Source organism: Argentina silus, assembly GCF_951799395.1.
Source record: "Argentina silus genome assembly, chromosome: 3".
NCBI lineage: Eukaryota > Metazoa > Chordata > Actinopteri > Argentiniformes > Argentinidae > Argentina > Argentina silus.
Window position 1 is genome coordinate 25,831,893 of NC_139657.1, and position 19,152 is coordinate 25,851,044.

Sequence of the window (19,152 nt, forward strand, 5' to 3'; positions counted from 1 at the left end):
TGTAGAGGCTCTGTTTCAAGTTCAATATTAGGCAGTCACAGTAACATGAGACAATTTTAACAAAACAAATCAATCACAATGCATATTTATTTAAATTGATTATTTTAAGTATGTATGTGTAATGAAAATTACAGTATGTGGTGTTTCAGGATCTCCTAGTAGTCGTTTATTCTAAATGAACAAAATCCACGTGACATTTCAGATGTGCTGCCCCCTTAGCCCAACCCTCGTAAAACTCACAGCAAATAAAACTCAGAACAATAAATGTTTAGAAAATAATTTAATATAAACACATTCAAATTCACGTACAAAAACAGTTGAATGACTTTCATTCTTGGCTCCTCGCGAATACTGTACTCTTTAATCTTAATATTTTTTGACAAGAACAAAATTGCACATGAGAACATTTTAACTATGCTATGTGATCCTAATGATGTGTTTAAAGGGCCTTCCCCGTTGGTCGCCTGGCAGAGGGTATCACAGCTTCCTTCAGTCTCTGTGGCAGTCTCAAAAATACATGGGACAATGATGGGCCAAATAGAATACTTTGCAGGGAGCCATTTGCGCCTGGCTATTAATTTTCAAGAGTTTTTGTTAATCACTTAAAACAAATAATGAGTCAATATCTTCCCTTAGAAGACACCGGAAGAAACGGACACACACAGTACTTGTAGTGTCACTATTGGGGGGGAAAACATCCTTTAAAACACTCAGACGTTAAACATCCTAGTGGGATGTCACTAGTCCGTAAAAACTCCAACCCCAGGTACAAAAGGAAAATAAAAGCCAAATTAAAAGTGACAGTACAAAAAAAAAGGAACATGTAAATTAAAAGGGAAAAGCAAGACGTGTCACGTAGCAGGATCTATACTTACGTACATGATGTAAGGTGATATAAGAGGCCCAGAGTTTTGGACATTCGGGAGTTCATTGGCTTCCGTGATGAGTGTTCTTGCTTTTCTGGCATCTCCTGGCCGGAGAGCACTACTGCAGGAGGGCGACTAGCCAAGTCGTCCCCTCTCTGGCTAACCTAGGCAGTGGCCATTGATTAGTCTGGTCAGATTGGAGCTAGTTCGATAAGCTTTTTTTTTTTTTTTCCCCAGAGGGGGGCCACAGAGGGGTGCACTGGGTCACTGATCCTCTCCCTCTGTTCTGCTCAAGCCTAAATTTAGGGGCTCACTTAGACTCACTCCCACCTCCTGACACTTGTCAACAAGTTTCCTCAGTTTATCAGTTTTACCTCCCTCCGCAGCTTCAAACAGCAGACGCTGGAAAGGGAAGAGAGAGGGGGGGGGAGAGGGGGGGGAGGGGCGGGTGAACATGCGTGCATATCGGCCAAGTGGAATTTTAAAAAGTCTAAACTTGTTGAGAAGTGTGTGTGTGTGTAGAAACTGAGGAGGAAATTACATCTTTCCATAGGGTGGCACACAGAGGAAGCTTTTGCAGGGCTTGCTGATAAAGAAGTCGGACCTACAAAACGAACAAAGAAACAAACAAAAACACCAAACGCGGGAGCAACATGTCAGTTTAGCGGAGGACAAGGACAAAACAGGAAGAGCGTGGAATGAAGTCAGTGGTTTAGTGATGAGGGTTTCCTACTACACCAAACATTTACCAGGCAATAAATTCCAAACACTTCATTTTGTCAGCATCAGCTGTGAGACTTTCAATTGTCCTACATTACATTTTCGTGAACACTGACAAATAGCCTGTGGAGGAGAAATAAGATTAAACAAAATGAAGGGAAGATTATGGAACAGCTGGGTCAAAGTATATGCCAACACTGACAAACAAAATGTTGGGAAAGCACAATCAACAAAGGTTAAAAGAGCAATATAAACATTATTCCAGCCCTCCCCAGCCCCTCCCTTTTATCTACCTTTCCCAAAGCCATTTTTTCCATCTGTGTTTAGTCATCTTCCCTTCCGCCTTCATACCCTGACCTCTACCCTCCCCTGCCCTTCTCTAACTCACCTCAGAACGTTCCTTTAGTACCCTCTCCACAGCGATGGCTCTGCCAAGAAACACAGCAGAAAAGGCTTCAGCTAAATAATAACCATTTTCACACAGGTTGTGAAGCTAGCAGGTTAACAAACTGAGTAGTTGAGTTTGCAGTAAGGTTAAACGTAATGTTTCATGAGCGACGCTGAGCTCTGTATGAAAGGGCACTTGACTTCTGTAACAGCATTTAGAGTGTTCAAAGTGTTTAGCAGAAGTTAAATTTGGACTTACATTTTCCAGTTGGCCAGACAGTTTGGAATGCTACTGCTCAACATTCTGGCCTGGAATTTCAGATGTTCAATATTTCCATCCTGCCACTCTTGATGCAGCAACCTATACAACAACAAATCAAGGCTAACCGTCTCGACATTACAACACATTACGAATAGTTTGGATATCAAAGCCTTTGCAACAACAAAAACTCAGTCAAAACACTACATTAAATAAACAGATTACTCCAGACATAACTGAAAATACAACTTGACTTTGACAGGACCTGCCATCAGATGGAAATATGTACTCCTGGATTATGAAACGTTGGGATTCAAAAACAGAGGGCTGTGAGCAGAATTCACAGCAAGAGAGACCAGTAAGAACTTGTAGTGAGTCTGATATAATGTGAGGCTCTGGTACCTCAGGGCCAGTTCAGCGTTGGTGGGCATGGTATATCGTAGTCTCTCCAGGACCAGTGGATGCTGCGACTGAGGCAGACAGTTCAGGTAGTGGGACATAACCTGAGAAGCACAAGTCCAAACGGTTTACTGTAGGTACAGAAACTACAGTTTAGGTTACAAACAATGTCACAAAACTCAATTGAGGATTTAAAAGGCCCATGCCAGCCAATTTTGCTTCCTGGCTTTTCTTGGAGAAAAAAAATGAAAAGAACGAAAGCACAGAGTGGTGACAGTCATTCATGGAGCTATTTGGGACGCCAGATATAGCGAGGAATTATAGTAGTTCTCAATAAAATGTATCGAAAGGTTAGTTGACTCAGTCGCAAAAAAGCCAGTGAAGGTGGTTTGGAGGGTTATATTTGACGGGGCCTCAGTTTACAAACAGGCTAGCCATGTCAAACGTCAGAGCACTGTATGAAATGTCATGTCACAGCACGTGGCAAAATCATTTTGGGTGGAAAATATAAAGTATTGCCCAAAATACACATATTTTAATCTAAATGGCAATTTTCAGTCTTGAATCATTGTGCAATACCATTGTGCAGCACGAGGATGTCATAAATCAGCTAAAGAACATCAAAATGACTAATGTGGGCCTTTAACTACATAGTTCTTTTGGCAATAAGCTGATGGCGTGCGGTGGCAGCTACAGGAGGACAAGTGGACATGACAAGCAGGTAGGACCACCTTGTTGTGGAACTGGAAGCTGCTCCAGTACTGGGCCGAGCTGAACGGAACCTCCAGCCTGGACGGGACTGTCACCAGGCAACGCTGGACTAGATCTGCAAACATTCTGAGCTCTCGGCTGTTGGACTGGCTTCCAATGAGCTTACTGCTAGTAAAGAGGAGATAACTGGAAAGAGAACAGGGGTTAGTTCAGGTTTCTGGCCCCACCCCCACCTGTACGTGTGGACGTGCTAGTGTAGCCCCTTCAGAAGGCCAATAGGTGGCCAGCTGCTGACAGGCACACAGAGATGGGGCCTTCTAATTGGACCAAAGGGACATGTGTGAATGTTAGCCTGGATTCCCTTTTGAGGCCTTTGTATTGTTTTGTTGCTGTTTTTTTTTTCTATTACATTGAAGATATGGAACATCTCTTTTGTCTCAACATCTTGTCTTCTCATGGGACACCAAGAGTATTATGGATGGTGATGGTGGGTGTGCGGCCAAATCAAACCAATGCATGCGGATGAGTAGTTTAAGACATGGGACTCACTCCATCCAGAGTTTGTGAAGGATGTCCAGCTGCATCACTGCCCCCAGGGCCCTCTCAAAGGCATCCATGGCCTCTCCGACACTCCCATGCACCCACTGCCAGCAGCTGTAAAACACAAAGACACTGACCACTGTCAAAGGAAGATTCCAGTCATAAAGCATCTCACTTGAACCCCAAATGTCTTGGTTGACAAGTGCTGGAGGCTGTGGATTAAACTGTCATGTACAGTATGTATTAGAACTGAGCTTTTGGGAGGTGCAGGACCAACACAACAAAGCACAGTGCTCACCAGTGAACTAAGTTCAGGTAAGGCATCTGGTGGCTGAGCTGCTCTTGAAGTTGCTTTTTGATATTTGGGCGTTTCAGTATGTTCACTGTTGGCATGCCAAGGATGTACCTGGAAATAAATTTAGATATTGTTCATTAATTGGGTTACGAACAGTATTCTTTACAATTGGAATCAACTTTGTTTAGGAAAGTTCTGCTTCTTTAAATGGCTCGGGGATACTTTTAACTTACTGCAGGATATCGACAGGCTGCTGTTCACTTTGTTTATCCTCACAGAAAGACAGTACAAACTCCTGAAACACTGGGGCGATGCTGCTGGACTTCTCCTATGCAGAGACAGAGAGATTCATAGTACCAATGTGAATAAGACATCTTGACGCTAGGGCTGTGGCCAGATGGCACAAAAAAAAAACTATTCATTAACTCATTCAGTGCTGAGATAAAGTCGCCCAAATTGTCAACATTCTAGAGCGGCAAGGGTAACTTCATTCACCAAAAATGCATAAATGATGATGCTTCATTTTGTAGCCAATCTAAGTATTGTTGCTAGGTAAATACAACATAAAACACTTGGCACTCTAGGTGGTAAGTGTTCCAGAATACTTTGGCAGTTAGTGAGTTAAAACTGACCTGGGCCATCAGGAACTTGCAGGTGTGGTAGAAGACCTCTGCATTGTGTGGACACACAGACAGGGCACGCAGCCACACACTGACAGCCTGATCGCTATCCCCCTTTTGTACAAAGAGCTCAGCCAGGGCATCTAGCAGGGTACAGGAGTGTGGGCACAAGGCCAGCAGGGACTCACACAGCTCTATCCCCACCTCATACCTACAGCACAAATATTAACAACACGTTTAAAGAAAGAAAATCAATACCATACACATTAAACAAGACCCATACATATTAGTAACACTCCGTTACACCATACACAGACACACCGTGTTGAACAACAGCCACCCAATAATCTTTACAGAACACCAAAGCTCAGCTCACCGTTCCAACAGGCTGTTGAGGGTGATGAGGTTTGTATGGAGAGGCTGATTGGCCAGTGTCCTCTCAGCCGCAGATAGACTTTCGTCTGTGCACTGACGAACTGCATCTACAGGGCAGAGCAACCATCGTCAAACCATTGCGCCCCACCCAGATATCTCAGCAAAGAACTGCATTAACCACCATGTGCTAGTAACTGTGGAAACATCTAGAATGATAACTGAAAGAAAGACGCTCGCAAGTGCAATGTGCGTTCTGTCCTATGAATATGGCTCACCTTTAAACAGAGCGATAAGCGTGTCAGGCGGTGTGCGGATGTCTTGCGGCGTGCGCCAGGGGAGTAGGACAGGTCCCCTGCTAACCACCCTGGAGGGGTTGGAGTTGGCCGGGTCGAAAAGGCTGGCAGGCAGGCTGTCAAACTCTGTCAGGTGGATGTAGGACAGCCAGGCCAGGGAGCGGTCATGGACAGTCAGGTGGTCAGCGATGCTCCGCTCATTGGCTGACTTCAAGGCATTCTGGAATGAACAGGGAAGACTGAGGTGATCATCTGCCACCTGTTTGAACGAACGTCATCATTGTGTTGTTTTGCGTCTCCTCTATGCTGTTTTGTGATACGTCATGTCTAATACAGTGCCCTCCGTAAGTATTGGAAAGAGGAAGTGTTTTGTCTTCTTTTAGCTCTATACTCCAACAGTTTGGATTTGAAATCAAACAATTATTATGGGGTCAAAGTAGACATTCTCAGCTTTAATTTTTTTTTTTTTAAACATACTCCCCCCCTATTTCATGGCTCCAAAAGTGTTGGAAAAAAATCATATAATGTCCAAATAAAGTAATCATGTTTAGTATTTGGTCGACAATCCTTTGCATGCAATAACTGCCTGAGACACACTGACCACACCAGACACTGGGTATATTCTCTGGTGATGCTCTGCCAGGCCTGTACTGCAGCCATCTTCAGTTGTTGTGAAATGAATGTTCAATTGTATTTAAATCTGAAGATTGAGTCAAGACATCTCCACTTTTTGGCCCTGAAAAACTCTCTCGTTGCTATGGCAGTATGTTTGGGGTCATTGTCTTACGGTATGATGAAGCACCATCCAATGAATTTGAAGGCATTTGCTTGTACTTGAGCAGACAAGATGTCTGCGATTGTCCTCCCGGAGAGTGTTCCTCATCTGTGGGACAGTTGTTTTGGGTTTTTTCTTAATTATGGTGAGCATTCTTTGGTCATCCACTATAGTATTCCTTCGCCTACCAGTCCATTTGCAATTGCTGAGCTCAACAGTTTTCAGCTTTCTTTCTTTTTTAATGATGTTACAAAATGTTGATCTTGGTAAGTCTAAGGTTTTGGCTATGTGTCATGTTGACACCAATAGCAGACTCCAAAGGCAAATGCAAAGCCTAGAATCAATTCTAGACATTGATAGCTCTCCTATCCCTGCACGAATGACGTGTCGGAACACACCTGACTAACCAGAAACACCCGTCAATCCAATACTTTTGGTGCCCTGAAATAGGGGGACTATGTATAAAAAAGGTTGTAACTTCTAAATGGTGAAACCAATCTGAAAAAAGAAAACATTGAATTAAAGCTGAGAATATCTACTTTAACCTCATTGTAACTGTTTCATTTAAATGCTTCCTCTTTCCAATACAAATGGAGGGCACTGTATCTGTTGTGTTGTGTCTGTGCATTGTTTTGATTTGCCAAATATGTTTTCACTCAAATAGGAGTAGTGTTTTGTCTGACTTGTTGTCACTTTTTGGTCTTCTAATGTGACCCATGAATGTTGTGTCCTGTGTCCTCTAGCATGGTTCCCAATCAGGTGGTGATCACCTGCAGGATGGCCAGGGCATTCTGCAGTCTGCCAGTGAACAGACTGAGTTGGACCCTATAGAGAAGAGCCTCCAGCAGCTGGAATGACAGCTTCTCTGTTAGACCGCTCCCCGCACAGTGGAGAAGATACTGCAGAAGACGGCCACACACATAGTCCTTCCCCTCGAACGAGCTCTCCATGGTCAGGTACTGAAAGGAACATTACAGATTACATCTCAATTATTCTACAGGGCAGAGAGATGTTTTGAGAAATAAAATTGTCTGTGTGGGGGTTGGGGCGACAGAACTTACACTCCACCACACTTGATAGTCAGGGGCGTGTTCCACGGCCGTCTCATACATCTCCTGCACCTCTTCCCTCTTCCCCCGTCGAACGAACAGCGAGAGGTAGTGGCACCAGATCTCAGCGTTGTCCCGGTTGTCTTCCAGGGCGCGAGACAGTGTGTTTAAGGCAGCATCCAAGCATTCAGATGCTGTGCTATAAGGGAGGCAATTCAATAGACATTTAATATTAAAAATATTACACAACAATAACACGAAAGAACTCTACAGAGGGTCATAGCCAAGGGCAACGATGACCCACTTAAGCACATCTGCTTACATTTCTTTCTGACTGAGGTATCTGAAGGCCAGTTTGATCCAGAGCTGCGCATCACGGGGGCTCTCCAAAACACTTGTCTCCAGGTTTGATATGTCGTCTGTCTCACTGACAAAGTAACGTTTGTCGTCGGGAGTCACACACACATCCAGGGCAATCAAGCTGGTCTTGGAACTGCCATCTGTGACAAGGTAGGCAACAGATATTTTATCTCACAAATATTGAATGAGAAAAACTAATCTGCCACACCCTTAATTTAGATTACAAATCGTCATTTTACATGGATGTTCACATTCGTTTGGAGAGGACAGTACTGTAATAGGGACAGCAAAACACTACCTGATTACTGAGGTTGATCAGGGAGTGGGCAAAGCCTATTCTTACCATATTTCACTAGACCAGGATTGTAGTGCATATTCTCGTCTCCGCTGTCATCCCCTGTGCTTGGGCTAGCCTGGTGAGTTGGTTGGGGCTTCCATTTCCTGATCTCCTTACACGTGGTGAAAGGAGGGACTTTGAAAAAGAAACACATTAACACAAATAATAGGTCAGAAGGGTATAAAATGGCCATTTTCTCATGGTAAATATTCTATGTTTACTATACAATGTTCAAAAGGCTGAAGAAAGAACAAGAGATTGAAGAATCTAAGAGAACTACAAGGAACACTTACCATGTCGTTTGCTTTCGTTCACTTTGCTCACAAGGAGGACAGCTTTTTGGTCCATCCCCATGCGATCCTTGTTTGCCCCGAATAGCTTTTTGATATACTTTTCTGGAAATGGAACACAACCAATAATACATTTTCAGTAACAGTTTATCTAAAACATAAATCTTCTCCTTAATAAGAATCAACTAAGAAGAGAGGGTGCACACCTGTGGCAACACTGATGTCATCAGTTGTGCTGTTTTCAGAGGCGGCAATCAGAGCCAGATTGTAGGAGAGGATATCTTGGAATAGCTGGTTTCCACTGAAAGTGCAGTTTCTCATGTGTTGCCTCAAATAAATACAAGGAGAGAAATCCAATATAAGACAATGCAAAATTATAGTGGACAAGGATATAGCAGGAAGAAGTTCACGTCAACATTTTACTCTAGGACTTACCACCGGCAATCATCGTCATTGCAAGTGCCCGTAAGGTCAAAGCGACAGAAACACTTTTTTGGCTCTACAACGTTGCTGTAGGATACCGAACTTATTGATAATTTCTCCTTGGTCCTGAAATATGGGCTGAACCTGAATGAAAAGACAAAAAGGAATCTGTGAGACAGACTATCATCCTTAGCAAGATAATGCTTAAAAATACTTAACTTATATAACTGTATATTTGTGATTGAGAAGAGGTTATGAATGTTACCTGTAAGACTTGAAGACCAAGAGAGGGCTGCGATATGGTCCAAAAGGAACAGGCTTCAGCTCTGCACGGTTTACTTGAGCTGCAATTAACTCCATATCCGGAATCACCTACAAAACCACAAAAAAAAATGCAAGTAGGCAAAGGACTCTATAGCTTTCATGTAGAAAATGTGCAACACAAACAAAGTTGATAAACTAATAAAACTGATTGATAAAAACATAACATGGGCCTTACCTTCCCAGACAGGTCTTTCTCCACCGTGCACCCTATTACTCGTAGCTCCCCCAACAGCAGCTCTCCCAGTCCAGCTTGCTTCACATACTTCTGCTTCAGAGTCTCTACATCCAGCCCTAGGAACAGCTCCAAGGGGCCGGGGACTGCCTTCGCTGGCTTGGCCGGGTTGTCCTTGACGAGGCCCGAAGCAAGCTCCAGCTTTGGCTTGGTGAAGGAGCCAGACTCATGAAAAGAGCGCCGGCGATTGCCTCGAGCTGAGGGTGCGGGTTCAAGGTCGTTATCCTCTGCCTCTGTGGCGTCTTCGCTGTCCAGAGTCAGCTTGTCCTGGGTGAGGTCGTGCAGGGAGGGTTGGGGCAGGGGGAAAGGGCTGGTGGGTGGCGGTAGTTCGGCCTGGGGGCGTGATGGGGTGGAGGTCTGTAAGGGTGCTTCCAACACCACAACTCTGTTGGCCTGGGCCTCCTTCAGCTTCTGGATCTTCAGGGCGTACTCTGACTCCAGCTGCTGCAGCCGCTGCTTCTGGGCGATGAGCTCGGCGAAATGGTGCTCGGAGCCACGGGAAGCTTGGACACGCTGCAGCTTCCCAGGCTGATAAACCAAACAGGAGACAGACATGTTACCAAGACCGTCTGGATCAATTTACCACCTGCATTTCTTACAACGCTTTCCAAAATGTACCACCTCTGGTTCTTGCACTGAACTGAACCGGAAATTGTGTTACTATACTTCTTTTTTTTAACCAAACAGCAGAATTAAAAGTATGCTGAAACCCCTCATGGACCAGGGTTCCATCAGTTAAAGTAATATGGCAACATTATATCACTGTTTCCTAATTAATAGATTTCCTGTTACCCTATTGAAAATGCATTTTGATAACGTAAACATACAGTTCCTTTGATCAATGCCTTTCACAAAATCATTCAGTTGTCTTCATAGGAATTTACTGTAACAATCACCTCACCTTAAAATATGGAACAAATGAACCAGGCTATAGCCTAACATAAAGCCTTGTGGACACAGTGGTGGCTCTGATCTTCGAAGCTAGCAAAACGATACACATTTGAGGGAGGGCAGATAGATGTACGTCTTTAAAAGGACATACCTCCGATTTTAAGGATTTTGACTTTATGTCTTAATATCTTTTTTTATGTAATTGTTTATTTCTGACCAAAATGGTTGTATATTGATATTGTATTGTGATATTGTATATTGATATGGTTGTATATATGAACTCCTATTTTCATCTTAGAATGTTAGATTTTGAGAGGAGGGGGTCTTTAAGTGGTATTTAAAAATATGTTTTCATTGGACAGGGACTTTAAAGTATGTTGAATGGAAACGCCCTTGTGTTTTAGAAGCAGGGGTGTGCAGGGCTCACCAGGTGGTGGATGGTGTCAGCACGTCGTTTCACACCACGGCCTGCTGCTGCCTGGGCCTGGGTCAGGTCATTCTCCAGCTTCATGACCATGTTCCTCTTTACAGACACGCGATGTTCAACACGATGGACCTGGAGGGAAGGGACAACATAAACAATAAAAACCAGAAGGCTCATTCGAAAAACATGTGTCAAACAGTAGAAAAAGCATTATGAATCAAAATGACACTAGCCCTGTCAAATCCACCAAGACAAAACTTTAATTTGTGGATGGACATTTCCTAACGATTTGGATAATTATCATGCCGTTCCTGACCATACTTAAAATGAAAAGGAACGATAGAAGGCATTTGCTTGGAATTGTTCCCAGCATTACAGAAACACCTTTCTTTCCCATCGTCTCACTGCAAATAGCATCAGCCAGCTGGCTCTGTGCTTTGAATTGTCACCCAAAGGCGAAATACCGCTGCTTTGGTTTATTTCACAGTTAGTCACATTTCATCTAATTTCCTCCCGTTCAGTGTACACCCACCTGTTCCTGAAGTTTCTTGAGGAGGGTCTTGTTGGCACTGACAATCTTCTCAGAGGCCAGCAGCTGCTCCTTCAGCTTGGTCACCTTGGAATCGGCCACTTTCAGAGACTCCTTCTTCTTCAGCTCCTGTTGCAGCAGAAGCCTCAGGATGGCTTCGTCCTTCTGCAGCAGGTTTCTGAACAAGAGAGAGAAAGCATTGGTCAAGTCATTCTTTGATGCCAAACATTCTCCTGCATGAGTGACAGTACATGATAATATTTCATATTTCTGCTTAGGGGTGGGGTTGTTGTTTTAGTACTGTGTTGAGTTGCATGTTTCTTTGGTATCGACAGTGTACATTCGCCCAGTGAAGGCGGAAAAACTAAAAGTGCAAGACATTTTGGAAGTACTAAGGGCCTCACCTGTGTTTGGTCAGCATGTCCTCTGCCTCGCTCAGCTGGAGTATGGCCGCTGCTTTGGCCGCCATGTCCACCTCAGAGTCTGAGCCAACCGGAGAAGCAACACGTCGAGGACTGTGATCCATCAGCATCTTATGCTTCTCCCGACTGGCTATTTCCTCTATGAGCAGGCGATACTCAGTCTTTTTGGCTTCTGGCAGGGTCTCAGGAGTTCTAACCGGGTTGTTCTCTTTCTCAGACCCTGACGCCACTTTGGGTTTCGCTGCCTAGAATTCCAGAGAGAACGGCATGAACAACCACTTCAAATTGTCCACAAACCAACACAAATTGGGGCCCTAGGACTTCAATCAATGCTGTAGCCTGTATTGAGGAAAACAGGAGTTGCATACTATTGTACTGCATTGATGGGAAATGGGTGTAACAGAACAAATGTTTAGACACCCGACATTGGTCAGGGCTATCGGTGCCGACACACACCTCGGCTGTTCTCCGAGCCTCCTTGATCATGAACTCCAGCCCTCCGAAGACTGAGTTAGTAGAAGTGCAGGCCTCCATATCGCTGGAGTCACTGTCGTCTGAGTCGTTCAGCTGCACCACCACTGCCTTGTGCCTGGGGAGCTAAAGATACAACAAACCATTGTGAAGAGTGGGCACTGACATCAGAATTATAGTTAACTGTATACTGTATATCTGCAACAGGCCTTGGTTGACACTTATTCTCATATTAAGGTTATTTTTCAACATCGTGGATGTTGTGCGATGCTGTGATGCCACAGAGCGCTCCAGGACCATGAATGTGTGTAGGAATGATAAGCACATCCAAACAGAACTACTGAGTACTGGGGGCAACATGGACTCACTGAGTCAGTTACCTGCATGAGGGTGATTGGCTATGAGAATTTACCCTTTTTTTGTCTGAGATGGAATAAAAGGCCTAAATTACAATGGATAAACAGTTCCTACAAATGTCAGAACACCAATGTTCCATTCTCAGGAGGAAACTGAACACAAAGCTATGACCTGTTATGGATACAGCATATTTCCATGTAGGTGAGAGGAATGAATACTGTCCAGCACATTGTGGTTTGTAGTGTAAAACAATGACAGCTATTTGTTACATTGTGGTTAGTGAGAGGAGAAACGTGACATCTATTACAAACTCCATGGTTCAGCTGGAACAAGTCAAGCTAATCTTACCTGAGGTGACGCAGCAGAGTTCATTGAAATAACAGATGGCAAATCAAAAGCTTGTCATACAGGTAAAATATCATCCATGTGACAAAATGTTGCATAATAAACTTTAAAAAAATAGCATTGTCTAAACAGTTTATATCTTACCACCAGTGGGGGCCTGGGGACGTGATGGCTTCGGGTGAACTTGTTGCTCCGTGTTTGGGGCACCGTGTTCAGGCTGACCATGCTCAGGTTGCCCCTGGGTAGTGGCTGGACACCTGCAATCGCCATTGGGGAGGAGGAGGGAGGTCCACTGTTTGTCTCCTTAGGGAGAAAGAGGGACAAAAATAGGAGACTTAAAATCCAGATTGCTTAAAGGTAGACTGAGCGAAACATTACATCAGAAAGTTGCCCTGCTATTTCGTGGCTATTTCATGGCTACGTCATATCATTGAGTCTACCTTTGATTCCACCAGTCAAACACGCTCAGTTCTGTTCACAGAACATGACATCATGTTCAACTAGCCTTCCTAAAATCAATACAACAAAATAGAAGTCTATGGTTGTTCAACCACTATAAATAGCTCAAGATTAATCCACTTCTGAGGGTTGAGAAAGAGCGGCTTCCTCTGCTAATAGCACATATGGCACATTAGACTTTGCCCTCTTGTGGCTCAACCGAGTGGTGTACCTCAGTGACGGGGTCAGCAACCTTCTTGTTGGACATGGACATGAGACAAGTCTCACGGAGCAGCATCTCCTCCTCTTCTTCCTCATCTGCGAAGGGTGGCTTGGGGGGCTGCTCGGGCTCATCCGGGGGTGGGGGCAGCGGGGGTAAGGGTGGAGGTGGCACGGTCAGAATTTCAGTCAGGAAACGCTTCCCCAAATCCTAGAGAAAGGAAGCGGTTTATTGACTTGATAAAAACGTGTCTGCACAGTCATTTAGTAACAATTGTTTGTAAGACAGGCTAATATGAGTACACTAATACTTGGGGTGGAATGTACCATTTTGTATTGCAGAGAGTCCATAGGAAATGGAGGCATTTCGTTGAAGAATGGGGGAACCTCAGTGGCAAATGGATCATGTGCTGGAGAGGACACTGGAAAGAGAGAAGCAGAGTTTCAGCCACTGCAAAGTACAACTTCTCTGAGCACTAACTTTGAAACTGTTATGGAAAATGGCATTAACTCAACTCAATCATGCCACTGTCTTAATTGGGGTTGATGAATTTGAGAAACCCTATCTGTTCCACAAGTAAGGATATACACCCATTAAAAATGTACCATGGGGTAAACACAAAATTTCAAGTGAGCATTTTTCTCACCTGGTGAATTGGTCTCACTGTCGGTATCCATGGCAACCTCATCGTAGTTGTCGTACTGGTAGAGGTTCCCTGAGGTGTCCAGCCCCTGTTTGCCAGTGGACTTCCTGTGTTCGCTGTCCCTGGACTAACATGAAAAATAATGAATTCATTAGTGTGGTCACATTCCCAAAAGACCTTTACTGTCATAGTTTTCCATTTATATCAATTGAGTTATAAAAAACCTACACATCAACTTCGACAATTAATGTTAATAAAAGGTAACAGTTTCTACCTGCAGGCAATAAGACTGCTCAATTGACCAGTCCCCCACATTCAACTGTCACTACCTCTACCCCCTCAACGCCCCGGAACTTCTACCTCAAGTCGGACATTACCCCTGCCCCCCCCCCCCCCCCCCACCTCCACCCTCTCGGAACTTTAAACTCGGACCATGGGTCTGCTGTGCCTCCTCACCTTGCTCCGGGGGTGCGTCTTCCCCCCTACCAGCTTCATGAAGCGGTTGTATTGCTCGTCCTGGTTGGACAGGTCCCGGATCTTGCGGATTTCGTCCTCCCTCTTGCGGCGTTCCTCCTCCTCCTGCCTCCGCTGCTCCTCCCGCTCCCGCTGCTGCAGCTTCCATGTCCGCAGCTGCTGCTTCCGGAACTCCTGCTTGGTTGCAGAGCCTGGGGTACAAACGAAGAGAGTGATGAAGTCAACGTCAGTGCCCTTTCCCTGACCGATGGAAGTCCGACTTAAAGGGATTTGTTCTGCTGTTCATTAGTCAGATCAGTTCATGATTACACTTGGTTGGATACGTTGCTTTGATTAGATCTATAGGTCACATTTTTACAAAAAGTGGCCCCTATACCTGTGTAATAACTCAGTATCAGTAGATCAAACCAGAGTCATGTGTCCGATCAAGTGTATTGGCCCTCACCTGGGCTGACAGTCTTCCTCACTGGATGTGCCTTGACTGGAGCTTTGCCCTTCTCTACCAGAGGTTTGGCCCCAGTCTTGGCCCTCTCTACCAGAGGCTTGGTCCCAGCCTTGGCCTTCTCAAGGGGCTTGGCCGCAGCCTTGGCCTTCTCTGCAGCAGCATACGAGGCAGACCTGGTGGTGACTCGACTCCTCTCCGGCGGACCGACGTTGGCAGCGGCGCCCTTCTCCTGGGTGGGCTTGGCCTTGGTGATCTTCTCCTTGCTCTCCTTCATCACCTGCTGCTCCTTCTGCTGCCACTTGCGGCTGGCTGACTGCAGGGCCAAGAGACGCAGCTGCAGCTCCGACATCTCCTCATCTTCGTCCTTCCCCTTCAACTTGGGCTGCGGAGGAGAGGGTGCGCGTATGTTTGAGTTTCAGCGGTCTTTTACATTGGACATTTCAAATAAAAAAGTGAAACTCTACAACATAGCAGTGTGTTGGAAAATGATCGTGAGCCATGCTATAAATTCCTACACACCTGCAAAGAGACTTCCTGGACAAAGGCATACCATAGAGTTAAAATGATATTTTGAATAACGTACTTTGACAGGTGATGGAGAGGGAGGGGAGTCCTCCGATTCGCTGCAGCACACACAAGAGACTTCCATCTTCTCCTCCTCTTTGTCTTCCTTTTCCTCTCCTCCTGGGAAAATATGGGAGCAAAACAGAAAGTGTTTTTTGGGTGCCCCAAAATAAAATATTGCATTCTTGGTTATCGTTAAATGACATTCTTATGAAATAAACTTTGAATATGTGTTACCACTCTGGTCATTGCTTAAACTGTGGCATTTTTTGTTTCCCAACTTTTTTGAGCCCTGCACCCCACTAAAGGATGTGCGTTTTGATCACAGTTTACAATTATATATATATATTATTTTTTTTACACACCTTTAGGTGTAGCAGATGGATCAACGCAGCCTTTTTCATTCTCATTTCCACTCTCCTCGTTCTCAGGTTCATTTGTCATTTTGAGAGCATCCCTTTCTGCAGGCGTGAGGAGTTTCTGCCTTAAAGGTTTGAGGTTGAATGCCTGAAAGACCTTTACCTCCACCTTCTCTGGCCATGACGTCTCCTCCACAGCAGCTTCATTCATCATACTGTTAGTTTGAGCTACTGGTTCTGTTCCTGGAATACTGGCAGAAACCTCTGGCTCCTTCTGAGACAGGTCATCTTTGGGCTTCAGAGCCATGGTTTCTTCTTTTCTAATACATTCAAGTTTCAGTTGAATCTGCTTGTACTTAGTTAGCAAATCCTCAAAGCTTTCATCAACACCATTTTCGGTTTTGGCAACATTGTGCACCTGTTTTCTTACCAGATTCCTCCCAGATAACTTTTCTGAGGTCAGGGGTGAAGGAAAGACAATTGATGAAAGCTTTAGTTACAGATGGAAAAAAGTAGTACACACAAATCAAGCTAATCTTGATGTCCATAAACATCCATAAATCCATAAACATGCAAATCCAGCTATATAATGATGGATGACATTTTAGACACAATAAAGGAAATAATATATTCTGATATGCCTTGGTGGCAGGGGACGAAAAAAACAGGCAATGCAGGTTCATGCAGCTCCATGTGATCTGTCAGTGCAAAATGGCTACAATACGAGGCAGTACAACCAACCACAGAACACAGATCTAACTAAATAGCTAGCTAGCAAGCTAAGTGGCCAATGAACGTTAAATAATCTTGCCAATAGAAACACTGGCCCAGACAGTTTATTCAAGACTGATTGCCATAATGAGAGGATACGTTTTCTCGTGGGAGATTCTTTTATGTTGCTGTGATTCTCTCCGGGTCCATAACGACTAGGGGGAGGTCTACCAGTCTCTCGGCCTCCCCCACCGTCTCCCCAGCCTCCTCTTCCCCAATCCCCGTGTCCTTCATTTGGTTTTCCCCTGTGCCTAAATCTACCCAAGGCAGTGTGACTTCGTTCCCAGAAGCTGGAACGTGGGCTCTGGTCACAGTGAGGGCCCAGTGTCGGAGGTGGTCGGTCAGGTCCGCTGGGTCCACCTTGCTGTCTGTGATTCGGGGGAAAGGGACTGTGCAAGTGAGGTCCGCGGTTGTGCGGCATTAAAAGTCGAAAATCTGGTGGTTGGTGGACCATAAGAGGTGGTAATATACGGGCTGTTTGTTTGGATTTCCGTGTGCTTCGGGATGAGTTGGTGTTGTTGGTGCTAGGCCTCGCACCGTGGTGTACAGCCACTTTTTCGTCGGTTTCATCATCGCATATCTCTCCGTCTTCAAGCTCCCCCTCCTCTTTCGGAGACCGATTGCCTGCATTTAAATCCATGTTGTCCTCTATTACAGCCTGTCTGTTGTTAGATGAGTACTTAAACGCACCACATCTGCTTTTAATTACAAAATGTGATCTATTAACTCTATTGTTAGGCTAAATGTTAACGAATATCAGGTTAGCTTGTTTGCTAAAACGGACGTCCTTCCTCTCTTGTCTTCTTCTCCCCGTGCCGATGAGTCACTGTATCGCGATACTTCGTCAGCCCTGCCAGGAGATTTCAATTTGCATTTGTCATTTACAATAATACAATAATAGTTACATCAAGCATTAATTATATGCTTTGTGATACGGGAATAATCATGCAATGTAGTTTACATAAAATATTCAGATAGGTCTACTTAGTAGATAGGTCTACTAAACACTGGCATATGACGTTTGCTATGTGAAAAACACATGCAGGCCTGTGTTTTGGCTCCATTATTAGTTATGCTCAAAACCTCTGGAATCAATACATTTGATTAAACAACCTCCTCACACCTCACGGGCAACTTTAAAACTTTAAAACTGTAAACGAGAATCATGCATAATCAGCACAACATGGGAAACAAAATTTCAGTTTAGCAGGTCCCTATCTTGACCATGGATTATGACCAGGTCCTCTTCGAAAAAATAAATATTTATATCGCAAGGGAGCTCCTGGTTAAATAAGGATACAATAATAAAGGAAGAAGGGCTACACACTAAACTAGAAAAGGAAGTCCCTGAAGAAACTTTCTGTCTCAACTGCCTAAAAGTATTCTAATTATTGGGAGTGGATGATGTTTAGAGAGATAGCTCAAAGATAGAACTGTGAATATTATGAAGTTGGATTGGTGTTCCTAGCTTCAACAGTATATTTCTAAGATTTGTAAAGAGCCTGGGGGCAGTTCAGACGAGGGAGAGATTAGAATCGTCAATCTACTATAAGTAACTACGAAGTAACCTTAAGTTATACCTAACTAATCCAACAGTAAATATAATGTATATACTTAAGTTGTTAAAGAAAGAGAAAGTGAGAGATGGGGAAAAACAGTAAAAATGTATGATACATTTTGCTACAGGTGTTCCTCTGGGGGATAGATAATGGTCTTGGTGCATAGGTGTGACATTATGGGGGACACTGACTGCAGTGGCCACTTCTGGCCACTATTGGTTGCAAAGGCTTATTTTGGTAGTTTAAATATGGTTTGGACGATAGATAGATAGATTTGCTGGGAAGTTGAAAGAAAGTCAGAGTCTTATTTTAGTAGCAGATAAAGTTAAAGATAGTTTGATGGTTGGTTGGCTTGTTGGTTGGATGGATGAATTCATAGATCATAGATATATTGATGAGATAAAGTTAGATAGATGACAGAAGGTTAAATAGATTTGAGAAGGAGATGGATGGATAGATGAGAGACGGTAAGTAGAGAAATATCTTCCTCCCAGGGAGTTTTTCCTTGCCACTGTGCCCTATATTTTTCTCCCCTCTGGGGAGTTTTTTTGCTTGACTTGCTTTTTAGGGGTCTATGGTTTGGTGTTAGATCATATTGTTTGTATTGTATTTATTGTTTATATTGTTTAGTATTGTTCTTGTTGTGAAGCACTTAGCAACATTTTCCTATGTAAAACGTGCTATACAAATACATTTGAGAGATAAACGTTTGGAGGTTAATCAGTATGGGTTAGGTTAGTTAGATAGAATTTTGTCAGGTTGGGTAGTTCAGTGGAGTGGGTGTAGAGTTGGTTGGTTAACCAGATGAGAGTTTTTGGAGTTACAAAAAGTGTAATATAATATATAATATAATATAATAATATTTGTTATGTCCACGCACCAACCTCACCAAGTCAAATATACTTGGCCAAATAAAAGAATTCTGATTCTGATTCTGATTCTGATTCTAATCATTTAAAAAGTTGAATAGGTATCAGAAAGCTTT

The 19,152-nt window shown here is 43.9% G+C and overlaps 1 protein-coding gene across 2 annotated transcripts; it reads right to left on the reverse strand.

Annotated features, from left to right (window-relative positions):
* Positions 1-265: 265 nt before the first annotated feature.
* On the reverse strand, positions 266-17,404 carry zfc3h1 (zinc finger C3H1-type containing). Of its 2 annotated transcripts, none has more exons than XM_083667141.1 (34): positions 16,708-17,404; positions 15,844-16,290; positions 15,498-15,598; positions 14,915-15,296; positions 14,452-14,660; positions 13,999-14,122; positions 13,679-13,773; positions 13,365-13,562; positions 12,839-12,997; positions 11,978-12,118; positions 11,504-11,766; positions 11,103-11,277; positions 10,574-10,702; positions 9,199-9,783; positions 8,965-9,071; positions 8,712-8,843; positions 8,483-8,604; positions 8,280-8,381; positions 7,993-8,121; positions 7,612-7,789; positions 7,302-7,488; positions 7,011-7,199; positions 5,448-5,685; positions 5,174-5,279; positions 4,810-5,008; positions 4,411-4,505; positions 4,181-4,288; positions 3,892-3,996; positions 3,363-3,528; positions 2,635-2,735; positions 2,233-2,334; positions 1,975-2,014; positions 1,408-1,470; positions 266-1,268 (listed from the first exon to the last, which is right to left on the reverse strand). In XM_083667141.1, the coding sequence occupies exons 1-34, from the start codon at positions 17,246-17,248 to the stop codon at positions 1,131-1,133; spliced, it is 6,156 nt and encodes a 2,051-aa protein (XP_083523267.1). In that variant the 5' UTR covers positions 17,249-17,404; the 3' UTR covers positions 266-1,130. The 2 variants fall into 2 exon arrangements, with proteins under 2 accessions (XP_083523267.1, XP_083523268.1); XM_083667142.1 differs by having other exon boundaries at positions 15,498-15,590; positions 15,842-16,290.
* Between the last annotated feature and the right edge of the window lie 1,748 nt (positions 17,405-19,152).

Excerpts from the sequence above, each read along its gene's own strand:
- zfc3h1 (XM_083667141.1), bottom strand. The coding sequence starts at position 17,248 with ATGGATTTAAATGCAGGCAATCGGTCTCCGAAAGAGGAGGGGGAGCTT. Across the intron at positions 16,291-16,707 it reads AGAATCTCCCACGAGAAAAC|AAAAGTTATCTGGGAGGAAT; the intron begins GTATCCTCTCAT and ends CCCTGACCTCAG. Across the intron at positions 9,072-9,198 it reads AGAAAGACCTGTCTGGGAAG|GTGATTCCGGATATGGAGTT; the intron begins GTAAGGCCCATG and ends GTGGTTTTGTAG.